This window comes from Paramisgurnus dabryanus, chromosome 22, assembly GCF_030506205.2.
Source record: "Paramisgurnus dabryanus chromosome 22, PD_genome_1.1, whole genome shotgun sequence".
Lineage (NCBI taxonomy): Eukaryota > Metazoa > Chordata > Actinopteri > Cypriniformes > Cobitidae > Paramisgurnus > Paramisgurnus dabryanus.
The window spans coordinates 15,854,934-15,868,707 of NC_133358.1; the positions used below are offsets into that span (position 1 = coordinate 15,854,934).

The 13,774-nt window shown below is 37.5% G+C and overlaps 2 protein-coding genes and 1 non-coding gene across 4 annotated transcripts; 2 read left to right on the top strand and 1 right to left on the bottom strand.

Annotated features, from left to right (window-relative positions):
- The first annotated feature begins 469 nt into the window (after positions 1–469).
- Positions 470–3,107, top strand: nanog (nanog homeobox). The gene is made up of 4 exons (XM_065295026.1): positions 470–996; positions 1,324–1,685; positions 1,767–1,886; positions 2,135–3,107. The coding sequence occupies exons 1-4, from the start codon at positions 639–641 to the stop codon at positions 2,462–2,464; spliced, it is 1,170 nt and encodes a 389-aa protein (XP_065151098.1). The 5' UTR covers positions 470–638; the 3' UTR covers positions 2,465–3,107.
- LOC135785597 (small Cajal body-specific RNA 11) lies at positions 1,941–2,075 on the top strand. The gene has a single exon (XR_010546668.1).
- A 1,636-nt stretch (positions 3,108–4,743) lies between the features above and the next one.
- tm9sf1 (transmembrane 9 superfamily member 1) lies at positions 4,744–13,709 on the bottom strand. Of its 2 annotated transcripts, none has more exons than XM_065294930.2 (9): positions 13,307–13,709; positions 12,542–12,762; positions 12,290–12,421; positions 11,798–11,920; positions 10,646–10,995; positions 8,349–8,503; positions 7,938–8,123; positions 7,317–7,590; positions 4,744–5,916 (listed from the first exon to the last, which is right to left on the bottom strand). In XM_065294930.2, the coding sequence occupies exons 2-9, from the start codon at positions 12,752–12,754 to the stop codon at positions 5,523–5,525; spliced, it is 1,827 nt and encodes a 608-aa protein (XP_065151002.1). In that variant the 5' UTR covers positions 12,755–12,762; positions 13,307–13,709; the 3' UTR covers positions 4,744–5,522. The 2 variants fall into 2 exon arrangements, with proteins under 2 accessions (XP_065151002.1, XP_065151003.1); XM_065294931.2 differs by having other exon boundaries at positions 13,224–13,709.
- Between the last annotated feature and the right edge of the window lie 65 nt (positions 13,710–13,774).

A 13,774-nucleotide genomic window follows, 5' to 3' on the forward strand; every position in this document is an offset into this window, starting at 1 on the left:
TGTAGCATATCTTTTGTCATAATAGTATAAAATATAAAAAATTAGCTATCATTCAACATTGTAAACAATAACTTTCAAATTCAGTCAGTGTTTTATTCATTGTGCACATACAATTTTGTTTAAAATATCTTTTTACATTACAACACTATGTTTGTGTTATTTGAAAAAAACATTAAATTACTTCAAGCTTTTTGAAACATTTTAATAGTCTGGAATTGTGCGTATTTTATCTGTCATGTTTTATTCATCACTTCGATTTAAAAATAATTGTGCAGTTTAAAACACTACACTATAAAAAATGTAAAATATACCTTGCTCAGGTAAACGCGAAAAGTGGGTGTATTCACTTTCAGAACTTGCGCCTGATTGGTCCGAGCATTTCCTCTGAGCTCCACCCAACTCACGCCCACTCACCTGGATTATAAATTAGCTTCTCTAACCGTGATGTTTAGGTCATTTTTAGGGTTTTTTGTGTGAGTATGAGGAGGAGAAGAACCGTTATACGCAACTTTTTTAGAGGGTAGTTTAGTCCTGGGATTTTTTTTTATTTTGACATCGGGAGATTCTTATCCGTTCTTTGGGGAGTTCACTTTTCTCGGCTTTCTGCTCCGCGCTCATCAGACGCATCAAACGAAAGGATGGCGGACTGGAAAATGCCCGTGAGTTACAATTTTAATCCGTCTTACCACGCTTATGCCTACGGGCTCATGTACCAGCAGGCGTCCGAGCACGGCCACCCGAACCTCAGCTGGGCAGAGGCCGCTTACACTCACGCCGGTGGGGTCACCGGGAGTTTTTACTCCACTCAAACCGCACAGCAGTCGCCACCCTGGAGCCCAGAAAACGCGAATGCCAGTAACTACGGGCACTACCCGGGCAACACGCAAAACGGACGACTGTTAATCTCCTACAATAAGACGGAGCTCGAGCCTAAAGCCAAGGATGCTGAGCAGGCCGAGAGCGATACACCTAGTGATTCAGAGGCCCATACGCCAGGTAACCATCCGATTCACAGATTGGGTTTTATCCAAATTTACCAAAACTGCTTGGTTTTGTTTGTGCTTTTCCTGGTCACGATAAATCCAGTCGTTTTACTGTTGATAAGTTTGAAACGATAAAGTAAAAAATTTATATTTTGCAAACTTGATAAACCATGAATATATGCATACTAGTGTTTAGTAATATACATGTTAAATATGTAAAATTTAATAACTTGTCAACCAGTTATGCATGTCTGAAACTATTACAATTTGTGATCTCATGTATGCCACACAAATCAAGTGAAATAAGATTTTAATTGATTCTTTGTGCTGATTTGTGTAGATTCCTGGACCTCTGGAAGCAGCCGAGAAGGGCCTGCCATGACCAATCTGAACCTTCCTTCCTGGAGAGACCAGGATTATGAATCTGACGGTGGCAGTCCTGAAAGCAGAGAGCTCATTTCAAATGCTCTTGCGGTGGTGACCGAAGAGCAAGGTGGTCTGAATTTGGGGGTAAACAGCTTGCCCCAATTGCCTCCACCAAATGCATCTCAGAAACGACCAGTGATCCAGCCTCGCAAGACCCGGGCTGCTTTTTCTGAGGCGCAGATGAATGCTCTCATCCACCGGTTTAATGTCCAACGGTACCTCACACCTGCGGAGATGAAGACCCTTGCAGGAACGACGGGGTTGACGTACAAACAGGTTGGTTTAAAATAAATCTATCTGGTGCTTTATACTACAGTTAATTTGTTATTGTGTCTAACTCCTTGTTTTTTTTCAAAGGTGAAAACTTGGTTTCAGAACCGTAGGATGAAGTTGAAAAGGCATCAACGAGACAGCAGCTGGATGACTGAGAGATATGTTATTAATGGTGCTTCTAACACACCAGCACCTCCATCTCAGGTGAGTGTCTCTCTTATGCATGAGATCATCCATAAAATGGTTTTAAAGTTTCAAATGTCCACACTGCTAGTTGGTTGCACTGCCTTGTTAGTAGCAGAAGCATATCAGTGTGGACAAAGAGCAAATTATCATCTACAAAGGAGACATATCAATAGTTTAGATAATGTCTTAAAGGCACGATGATACAAATTCTCACGTTATTCACATCTTTTTTGTATTTTCTCACAACCTTGTATCCCTTTCTTTAGTCCCAAAATGATAACCCCACACCAATCCAAGACCCTTACGGTAATCCTCAGATGAGAGAGTCCATATTCAAGAGGAGTCCTCCACAAACCCCATTGTACCCCAGCTATCCAAAGCCACATTCTCCACCTCAGTCCACTGCAAGACCCACCGGAACGTGGCCTCTTCCCCCAGCTGTGATGCACTACGAGTTCCCTAACCCTAGCAGCTACATGCAAGTTCACATCAATGCCAACGGCAGTGCCAAAAGTAATGTCAGCGACGGAGAGGGCAAAGGAAGCAGTCCTATTAAAATGCCATCAATGTCTAGTGCCACACAGTGGTCAACATAAGGAATGACTTTGGCTGCTTGTAAATATACATTTTTGTCTGAGCCACACAGCCTTTAGTGTTGACTGTGCTTGTAAATATTTTTTGGAGCAACCAAGCGTTGCCTGTAAGGTTTTTATTAGCCAGTAATGTTGCAAGTCAATAATGGTGGCCAAATGAACTGAATCTTTTATGATCATGTAAAGTTGCCTTTTATTCCCAGCTTGTTTTATACCGAAGCTCTATTTTTATAACTTCATTGTACCTTTCAGAGTATTTAATATCTCTCTCTTCCTTGCTCTTCCAGGTGGGTAGGCATTTTTTTTTTTTTAGCTAGGACAAATTGTTAGAGTTCCAAGAATTTGTATGCAAGGCACTGCTCTACATCTGATGTGTACTGGAGAAGGTTGTCTGTACTGCACTGTTTGTGTTCTGCGTTTCAGTCCTTATATTTCAAGTTTCATGTATTTCACCGCTCATTGTTTGTGATCTGTTACATTTGTGAATTCGCTTGATTAAAGTCTTGCTCACATGTACCTGGTTTAAACTGATACAACATTCATGTTATATTTGCCACTCTAGGCTTGTGCTTGCAAAGTACTCTTGCCCACACAAAAGCTATTGTTCTGTGACATAGGTTTGAGAAATAAATGTTTTGTCTGACTTTGCTAAATTTGTTTTAATTTGTTTTTAATTTGATTTGAGGATTTATTAGATGCAACCATACACTCATAAAAATGGTGCTTAAAAGGATCTTCACAACATTGCCAAATAACTTTTTGGGGGTGGGCCTTTTTTAATAACCTAGAACCTGTGCAACAAGGAACCTTGTAACTTAATGTTTCTTCGACTGATAAGGGTTCTTTATGGAACCATTTAGCCAAAAATGGTTCTGCAATTCCAAGGGTTTTCAAGCTTTTTTTGTCAGCTGAACCCAATTGACCTAAATTATTTGCTTTAGTTCCCGAGATTTAGTAAATATTTTAGAACTTTAATTAAACTTTACATGTTTTCAGCGGTTTCTATCAATGTTTTTTTTTTTTACCCATTACTGGACCTTCACCTGGTAATTTTCTTTTAGTATATGAAACAAATCTGTCCAGTTCTCATTTTTATGATTGGGTAGCGTTTTTGTTTATGAATGGCAGTGCCGAACCTCCCAATACGCAAAGCGTGCAAGTTGCCATAGACCATAGAGGCAACCCTTGCCCTCAACTCCATTTGGCAATGCACATACCAATATAATGGTTACATGACATACAGATTAAACAATACATTTTGTTTTAGTAATTGTTTTAAATTATTTACGTTTTATGATTAATTGCATTATCAACTCACAAACTCTCTGCAATTCCTTTGTGAACCAAAAGGGGTTCCCAAACCCCATTTCTTTTTAAACAATGCTTAAATATTTTATTCTATTTGTACGTAAGTAGATTCATAAAGTAGAAAAAATTTAAATTATGAATTCTTGAAGGTGAGGAAACCCAGTCACCTTTAGACTCTTCAGAAATGTGGTGCAAAATGGGTTCTTTGCAGCCATACAAAAAGCATTATTGGTTTTTCAAAATAAAATCTTTTTTCTTTATATACACTCTTAAAGGGGACATTTAACAATACTTAAAAAAAATGTAAATAAATCTTTGGTGTCCCCTCTCATCTGAGTACATAAGTGAAGTTCTAGCTCAAAATATCATAGTTTATTATAACATATTACAATTTCCACTTTTTAGGTGTGAGCAAAAATGTGCCGTTTTGGGTGTGTCCCTTTATATGCAAATGAGTTGATCTCTGCACTAAATGGCAGTGTCGTGGTTGGATAGTACAGATTAAGGGGTGGTATTGCCCACTTCTGACATCACAAGGGGAGATTAATTTCAATTACCTATTTTTTCACATGCTTGCAGGGAATGGTTTACCAAACTAAGTTACATTTTCTAGGTTGATAGAAGCACTGGGGACCCAATTATAGCACTTAAAGATGGAAAATCAGATTTTTATGATATGTCTCTTTTAAAAATAAAGATGATTCACAACGCCATAGAAGAAGCTTTACTGTCTAAATGGTTTTGTAAAAAAACTTTAATATCCAAAGATTATTAAAATGTAAGAAAAAAAAAAAGGTTCTTTAAAGAACCTTTGCATGAATGGTTCTTTGAGTAATGGTTCTTCTATGGCATCACTGTGAAGAACCTTTTAAACACCTTTATTTTTAAAACCCTTTTCCACTTCAACAGTAAGGTGCTGTCACTGCTGTGGATGTTTAAGGTTCTTTTTGGTTTTCACTGAAACAACAGCCCACTGTTGCTTTCTCCCGCATTTATTTCTCTTACTATAATAAGTGACTTGAAAACATTGTATATTTACAATTCAAAAGATCACAGTTGATGGAGACTACAGCATCGTATTGCTTTCATTAACTATTCTTCATTACTCTTAGGCCCTTATTTGTTTTTCTTCCAAAACATTTTTTTTTGGTCAAAATGTGTATATTACCCACAATATAACACACGTCTCTCTCTTTACCCGAAAAATAAAATGATCCATTCATATAACCAGATATCCACTTAATATTAATCATCAGTTAACACACCTACCTAAAATAAGTGCCTTATCTCCTTCATGGTCACGTGAACAATAATTACCAAGGCCTCCATTTCCAGTCCCCTTATAATCTGAATCCCTTTACAATAAAATTTTAGTTGTATTTTAAATGCACTACATTAAAAAAAATCCAAAACACAACTTTTAGGCTTGGATACTTGGTAGGCAACCTATACATGATATGCAACAGTTTCCCATTTAGCAAAAACATTTAAATGACTCTCAAATAATTCTGTATTTGATATAATCTAGCAACTATCTATGCATTTTAAGTATCAGGGTGTTGGTGAGCAAAATATTAAATTAGTCTTTTGTCAGTCACTTTCATCCGTTCCCAAGTTGGCATCAGTTTTGATAGTTCAGTATAATTCTGCAACACGAAAACCTGCTCATGCAGGGCTCCATAAGGACCTGGTCCACGAGTCTCTCGCTCTACCCCGTCTGAGGCAGTGCGACGGAAGTAGTCAGCTTTTCTCTTCAGTCCATCTTAAGGCTACGGTAGATATAACGGATGAAAGCCAGAGAGGCCCAGAATGAAACAGTTCCCAGCATGAGAGAGAAAACAAACGCGGTGAGCAAAGAATATCCGAAGAATTCAACGCTCTGTACAAGGCCGCTCATGTTGGAGCGATTGTGGTAGTAGAAGAGAGAGTAAACGAATATAAAGATGCCGGTGGATCCGGTGCTCAGGATGCTTCTCCACCACCATCGGTAGTCCTCGCCTGAGAGCAGGAAGTAGGTGAGTGCCACAGAGATGCAGGCGCCCACGGAGAGCAAAATGGCAAAGACACACAGCAGGATACCGTACAGCGTGTAGTGTTCACGACCCCACACAGTGGCAAAGATGTAGTAAAGTTCGACTGAGATGGCACTGCAAGGGGGACACGGCAAATGGGAAATAAAGATTTAGACAGATATAATGCAAGACTGATTAAATAATTCAACTAGACATTTTCTTCCAGTCACAATTTTTTTCTGCTATGATGCTCTGTATTATTTTAAAATAAATTATATGCTGAATCTTTGCCATCCTGACTATTCTTCAAACTGTTTTAGGTTGCTTGCTTTCTTCCATGTGCTTTAGGTTTTTGTTCCCATTTTAAAGGGGACATTTCACAAGACTTTTTTAAAGATGTAAAATAAATCTTTGGTGTCTCCAGAGTACATATGTGAAGTTTTAGTTTAAAATATCATCTAGATAATGTATTATAGCATGTTAAAATTGCCACATTGTAGGTGTAAGCAAAAATGTGCCGTTTTTGGGTGTGTCCTTTAAAATGCAAATGAGCTGATCTCTGCACTAAATGGCAGTGCCGTGGTTGGATAGTGCAGATTAAGGGGCATTATGATCCCCTCCTGACATCACAAGGGAAGCCAAATTTTAAGGACCTATTTTTTCACATGCTTTCAGAGAATGGTTTACCAAAACTAAGTTACTGAGTACTTATTTTTCACATTTTCTAGATTGATAGAAGCACTGGGGACCCAATTATAGCACTTAAACATGAAAAAAGTTAGACTTTCATGATATGTCCCCTTTAAAGCATTTGAGATCATTTTAGCTGAGCATCCTAAACTTTGCTGCATTTTTTAGACTTTCCCTTTCTCAAATCAACGTTTTAATCAAATTAAGTTTTCCTCCAAGCAATGTTAGGAAGGCTCATTTCACTAGGAAATTCAGCAGCAGATGTATTTTATAACAAACAAACACCTGTTTCTTTTCAGAGAACAAACTCATTTTGTAATATAACTTCACACTGCTATTATTTTGATCATGCCACTTTCAATAAATGAGTAAATAACTCAGAACATAGTTACCAAATGGATCTATTGTTTTCTATGTAAGTAAATAATTTCTAATGCAGAAATATTACTGCTACTAATAACAGTGGTTTATCACGTTACTGATGTTGCACTGCTATTTTTTTTTAACACAACTGTAAAACAATGATTTTATTTTGATGTAAGAGTGATGCTTTTTTACCCATAAAGAATGTGAATATGTTGTCATAAAAGTTTAGTTTTTAAATGTATTAAATTAGAATTTTACAAACTTAAAGCATTATCGTATTGCAATGCAATAATATTGTTTTTTTTAAGTTTAATGTATAATTATAAAAAACAAGATTTTGCCAGTTTTTACATGCTTGTTTTTATTGCTTTATTGCTTTGCACAGTTATTTTCTTGGCTATTTTTTTTTTATTAAGTGGTGTCAGGTACATCAAAAACTTACTGTTTTATTTTACTATAAAGAAAAGTTCACTGCTCACCTGAAAGGCAGGAAGCCTCCGATGGCCATGTGTACGGCCGTGTGTTTGTACCAGGGCTGCTGGGGAATCTGACGTGGTATGTTGCGTGTGCGACATGGTGCTTGGAAGTTGCCGGCTCTGTTCTTTCCAACGATTCCACCAATGACAGTGAGTGGAAAGCCCACCAGCAACCATGCAGCTAACAGCAGAAGCACAGTGGTGGCAGGCAGGGCCTGGGTCGACCCACTCCACCAATGAACAGAATTTACCACACTCCAGGTGAAGAAGAGGGGACCTAGTGAAGAATGAGGGAGAAAGATTTTTTATTTTCCAAAACGATATTTGGAATGGAATACTAAATGCATACTAGCTTACTACATAGCATTAAAAAAAAAAAAAAAAAACTGTATACTACATTCTGTGTAAAACCGTATTTTATCCATCATTCTGGGAATTGAAGGTCAAGTTGGGTTGCATTGTGGGATACAGTCTCCAACATTGTGATCTAGTTAAATATATATTTTGGCAAATCTAAAGGTCATTCCACTGTGCTTACTACTAAAAAGGAGGTTATACATAATATATGAATGATATACTGTAATTACTACCTATAAAGATACACAGACGATTAATGTATCTTACCAGAGAAAAGTGCAGAGGTAAGTATAATGTTCCAGACCCAGCGCTGACCCTGGATCTGTGTGTAGAAGCTGCAGGAACAGTAACCTGACACACAGCTTGTGAGAGCGTACAGTACAATCGCTGCTGAGTTTATGGCACCGTGGCGATGGACATTAAACATCCCAAGCAATGCCATTACAATGATTCCTAAAGCAACAAGAAAACATTCATACTGTTAGGATCTATTTACAGATCATAATCTTTCTTTTTTCCCCGACTCATTCTCACCCCTAATCTCAGCCTAATGCAGATACTACTAATGGTAAAAAAACACACACACAAAAAACGAGACAATCATTCAAATGTTCACTTAAGTAAAAATAAATTTTGTGATTTTTAATCTGCTGACAAACATTTTCCATAATGCAGCACCTGTGGCCAGTGTCAAAAACTGCGCTCCGACCCCTAGCACGGCACACAGAAGGCTCTTGCACGACGGGAAGCGAAAGACATCCGTGTGAATGATTTTCCATCCGTTATCTCCCTGATCCAAGTCATCACAACCTCCATCCTCCTCCACATTATACCTGAAGAAGCAAACAGAGATGGGATTTGATGATACCTGTTAATTTTATTATCAGATTTCCTTCCACTTGCTCATAAATAATGTGTTACACAGTACACAGTTTATGGAGTCAGCGCACTGCAATCCTTCAGACTACATTACCTTGCAATAGGAAAACTGTTTGCAAATTAAATTAAGACCGTGGAGCCTAATGCAACGATTTATTCGGCCTAAAGGGCATTAGATGAAGTCACTATCTCTAAGCAGGTTCTCAGGGAACAGCAGAGGTAAATGTAATGGTTGAAAAACACAAACTTGCTCCCTAGTGCACTAACTAGGCTGCTAACTGAATGTGCAATAAACATGTACCACCCATTTTAGAATCTAATTAATATCTCAGTGACAATATAATTAAGTACAGTGTCTGTTTACCATGTACACAACCTGTGTAATCAATAAGGTACGAGAGGCTGTGCTACATTGTGGAATAAGTCACGGATAAAGAGTATTGTTAGGCACGACGCAAAGCAGACAGGCACAAGAAAATCACTAAAAGTCCCACATCAGTTTTTTTTTTAATTTTGCCAATGCCACGACAATCAGCTCACGACTCATCCTCTGTCTGAAAAACTGTAAGGTAAAACCTGGCACACCCTTTCAAGAACCAATGACTCAAGAAAATAGACTAGATAGTGATATTAATACTGACCTTATGGTACAGAAAAACCTGTTACAGACATTTAAACCAGTGTTTTCTTGCATGACGCAGAGCATGCATAGCTGTCTAGCTTCATTTTTTTCATAGAGGTACTTTGTATACCCTTTACTTATTAAAGAAGGGTTATAATCCATGAGTTTGTCACTTGCTGCTTTTTGTCTATGTAAGTTTTCTTTTTTATATCCTTCGATGTCTTTGTGTGTGTGGTTTTATGCATTTAATTACTCGTTGACTCGTGTTTTATAGTGCTATATAAATACAATTTACAATTAAAATTTTTAATGAATACAGACCTTCCGTGGGGAAAACCCATTTACATTCGATTTTAAGATAAGGCAAGACGTTCAAATGTCACGAACACACCTATTTGGATTAATAATTTGTAAATATACTGTCAAACATGTTATTAAAAGCAACTGGATAGCATATTTGCAGCATCCGGATTACGATGAGTTATTAGTGTTGAGCGGTTGTTATTTGGTCTTATTACACGGCTCTCTGGAATGCTTGATTCTGATTGGTCAGTTGAGACATTTGCAGGTTCGTTCTTTTCAAATAATAACCGCTCCAAAGTAATAACGCATAGCCGGTACTGCTTGTATGATTAAAATCGCTCCGCGCCAATAAAGATTACTGTTTGGCGCCATCTTGTGACAAACACTGGACAACCACAACATTTTGACATTCATTTTAACATGTACAGAAAAAAACCAAACATTTAACCAGTGGATAGAAGAACGAACAAAGACAAGACACAGAGAGCTTACTGAGACAGAACTTGACAAAATAGAGCATGACAGCTACGAAGCCAACACACAAAAAAATACCGAATGGGCATTAAAACTTCTCAAAGACTGGCTAAAAGAGAAAAAAATTGAGACAGACAAGTATGAAGCAGAGGATCTTAATAAGGTATTACGATTATTTTATGCATCTGTGCAAAGTTTCGCGGAAGGATAAAAATGTTAATTTAAAACAAATATGCCAATAAAATGTTTCAAATTCATATTCATGTCCAGTTTTTTTTCTTATGTGGCAAGTAGCCGTGTAATAAGCGGGATAATGTAGAGGCAGCCGGTAGTTATCGGGAAATAAGCCCCTTCAGTGTGATACAAGACCCTCCGCTTCGCGTCCGCCTGATCACACTGTCGGGGCTTAGTTCTGGATAACTACCGGCTGCCTCTACATTATCCCTTACATAACAAACCTGTCGCGACTGGCCAATCAGAATCAAGCAAATCAAAAGAATTATGCGATTATTATTCATTTTCATTAAAATACAAATTATTGTAACTAATCTGCACATGTGAATGAATAACCATCTATAATTTTACCATCAAAATCCATTTAATTTTTGATCCTGTCTTTCCCTCTTTGATTTAAACAGACATTCATTCACATTTGATCAAACTTTCTGCAAACGTGTTAATTTCTGATGCTTCTAACCTGGCAAAGTCATTCTTCAGCACCCTCATGAGGATGATGATGACGAAGCCCAGCAGGAGCACCACCAGCACCAGTGAGTTGATGATGGACAGCCAGTGGATCTCCAGAGTCTTGGGAAAAAACGAATAGTCTCTGAGACGCTCTGCCCGGCGAGAGTGAGGCAATGTGCTCTCAAACCAGCGTACGCTGTAGGTGTGGGTGATCGATAGAGAGCCACCAGTGCCGTGACCGGCTCCTCCAACACCTTCTTCTAATGGCACGGGCTTCACATCTTTCACAGACACATTGGCAAAGATCACATTGTCACCGTTATACTCGATGTTGAAGTCCAAGTGTGTCCATAATCCCACCTGATGTAAAAAAAAGGCGAATTTAGAGATCCACAGTTCACTACTTAGGCTATATCGAAATAGTCAAAGAACATAAATATATAAAAGATGCAAAACCTTCTAAGTGCGTCTGACATGTTTTCTTGTAAATTAGCATTTTTATCACCAGGCTCTTATGTTTAGGTTCAGTAATTTCACTTTAATGGCAATGAAAATGTTATTAGTTGGTAGTTAAATGCCTTGTTCTCACAAAATGTCAATTCATTGAAAGTCTTTTGTGGCAAATCCATCAGTGTACATGCAAATATCTCCATTTATAAAAAACTCTGCAGTCACTCTTCACTATCCTTTCTGAATAAAGGTAAAAGGCTCAAAAGTTCAGTCAATAGCATAATATATTCAGTAAACCTCCTTTAACGGGGTTAAACAATCTTGTTATTCTTCGCACTTAGAGGGCTTTGCTGAAAAACCGATATGCCACTTAACGGATTCTGCCAACAAAGTGATGTTTTTGAATGGTCTGAGACCAGGATTAGGTGAATTTGAAGCGAAATTACTTGGCAAACATATAAAACGTGCCGAGAGTATTTGATTAATATCATTATTATTTCATTTTTGATGGACATGACATTTAGGGTCTTTTGCATCTGAGCTCCTCATATTCAGACACAGTTGACTTGGTTAGATATCTGGCTATCTAAAGCATTGAAAACCATAACACCTATTGTTCAAGTGTCAAATACTTCTTGGGGCCAATGATGAAGAAGCCAGAAAAAGAGCACGAATCTGTGTGTGTGCATGTAATAAAGAACTATATAAAGACCTTGTGACTATGAGGCAGGAATCCACTCTCTTCCATGTATCCCACGAAACCCCAAATGGGAATTTCATCTAGGACAAACTCAAAGTAAAACAGCTCCTCCACCGCCTCTCGCAACTGCTCCACCTGTAATTTTAAATATGTATAAATTGTAAAACACTAGAAAATCCCTAATATTGCACATTGTGGCTTTCAAAAAGCCGTGCTTTAGACGACCAACCATCCTGCAGAGTATTATGTCACAAACCTGCTTTTACACACCCACTACTTTTCTTATGAACCTGAAAACCTTGACTAGCTGGTTCAGGTATGTTTGATTTGAGTTGGAGTCAACTTTGTGCATCTAAAGCAGTGCTTGACCAGTTGACTCAAAGGTTTTGGTTTTGAATCCTTACTGTATACCTTAAATGCACTAAAAGTCACTTTGGATAAAAACCTCTGCCAAAGGCATAAATGTAAACCTTTTGTAAACATGGATGAATGTGAATAAATTACCTCTTTTTCAGAAAGATTGAGTTCACACAGTATCTGTCTGTCAGAGTTTTCCATAAAACGGATGTTGTAAAGAGACTCAGCCATACGGTCTCCATCTAAAACCTCTCCCAAACTTAAAGACTTGTGACGAATCTGCAAACATATTAATTAACATAAATTATTAAACAAACAAATTGACAGCAAGTTTCAATTTATTATACAGAAGTATTATCTTAAATAATTATTTACAGTGTTACAATCTCACACACTCACCTCCTTTGGTCTACAGACCGGGAGTGTGTAATAGTGATAGGTTTCCTGGGGGTTGTGATATGGACCAACTTTGTTAACATATAAGATCACCGGATCTCCTTGCTTGTAACTAACAGCCCAGCCAATATGAGGCAACAGGCACAGAACCAAAACACAGAGCCTCATAATTCGACCAGCGATGAGCGGGCCCAAACATTCCTGTCTTCCTGTCATGACAACACCTGCCAGTGACAATATAAAGACTGTAATTTAGTAACTATGCAAACAAAACGTACAGTTACAAACATTAAGATTATAAATGACACATGGGTAGTATGCAATTCTCTATTTGAAAAAACCTTATGGTGTTTTGTCATTTCCTTAAGTCACATCATGAGAGCTTTTAAAATGATAAACTTAAATTATATAGTGAAAGTAGCTATTACCCACTTTCTCTAAAGCATAAAAGTCAGTTTTAACTAAATATTTGAATGTTGTCAAATACATTTATAATAGGCTTTACAATAGAAACATTTCATTAAATAAATAAATTAAATTATGATTTTAGTATAAAAAGACTATAATTTAAAGGTTTATTTTGAAGCCAAATTAGATCTATTGCAGGTAAATTAAGATCAGTTTTGGATGGTTAAACATCTGCCTGAATCATAAAAACACAATAAACAAATCAATTAGTCTTTACCCTTCAGTTTTTAATGCATCATTTATAATTTTGCTTTTGCTTATATGCGCTGATCACTTCCGCGTCAGAGAAATGGACCAAACCTGTTTCAGATGCTTTGCTTCTTTCTTTTTAAAATCTCGTCAACACACGCTTATGTGTAATGTCATCTCTAAACATTTATGTGAAGGATGCGCAGCGTGAATAACGATATCCGATCGTTATTTTAACGATGAAACGGTTAAAAGGTCGAGAACAGCAGCACTACAGGCGAATCCACGTCACCTAACAAATAAAAATACTCTCATTCGGACTTTTCCGGTATGGGCGGGGCTACCACATATCACCTTGGTCTGGTTTAACATGCTCTTTTAATGTATATGTAATTCGTAAATTTAACTTTAGGATCGATCAAAGACAGCGTTAAGTATCCATTTAAAGTCCAAATAAACGTCAGCAGCAACACCGCTGTTGAGCTGTTATGTTCCTTTCCAGTCTTACTAATCGCATCCAATCGATAGAGACGCTTTATCAATTTTTTCCCCTCGAAGACCACACCAAACAATTTCGAA

Bases quoted from the DNA above. Each gene is read 5' to 3' on its own strand.
- nanog (XM_065295026.1), top strand. From the start codon at position 639: ATGGCGGACTGGAAAATGCCCGTGAGTTACAATTTTAATCCGTCTTAC. The intron at 997-1,323 runs GTAACCATCCGA...TGATTTGTGTAG, and splicing joins TTCAGAGGCCCATACGCCAG to ATTCCTGGACCTCTGGAAGC. The intron at 1,686-1,766 runs GTTGGTTTAAAA...TTTTTTTCAAAG, and splicing joins CGGGGTTGACGTACAAACAG to GTGAAAACTTGGTTTCAGAA.
- tm9sf1 (XM_065294930.2), bottom strand. From the start codon at position 12,754: ATGACAGGAAGACAGGAATGTTTGGGCCCGCTCATCGCTGGTCGAATT. The intron at 10,996-11,797 runs GTCTTTATATAG...TTTTTACATCAG, and splicing joins TCCTGCCTCATAGTCACAAG to GTGGGATTATGGACACACTT. The intron at 8,124-8,348 runs GTGCTGCATTAT...TTGTTGCTTTAG, and splicing joins GTTTTTGACACTGGCCACAG to GAATCATTGTAATGGCATTG.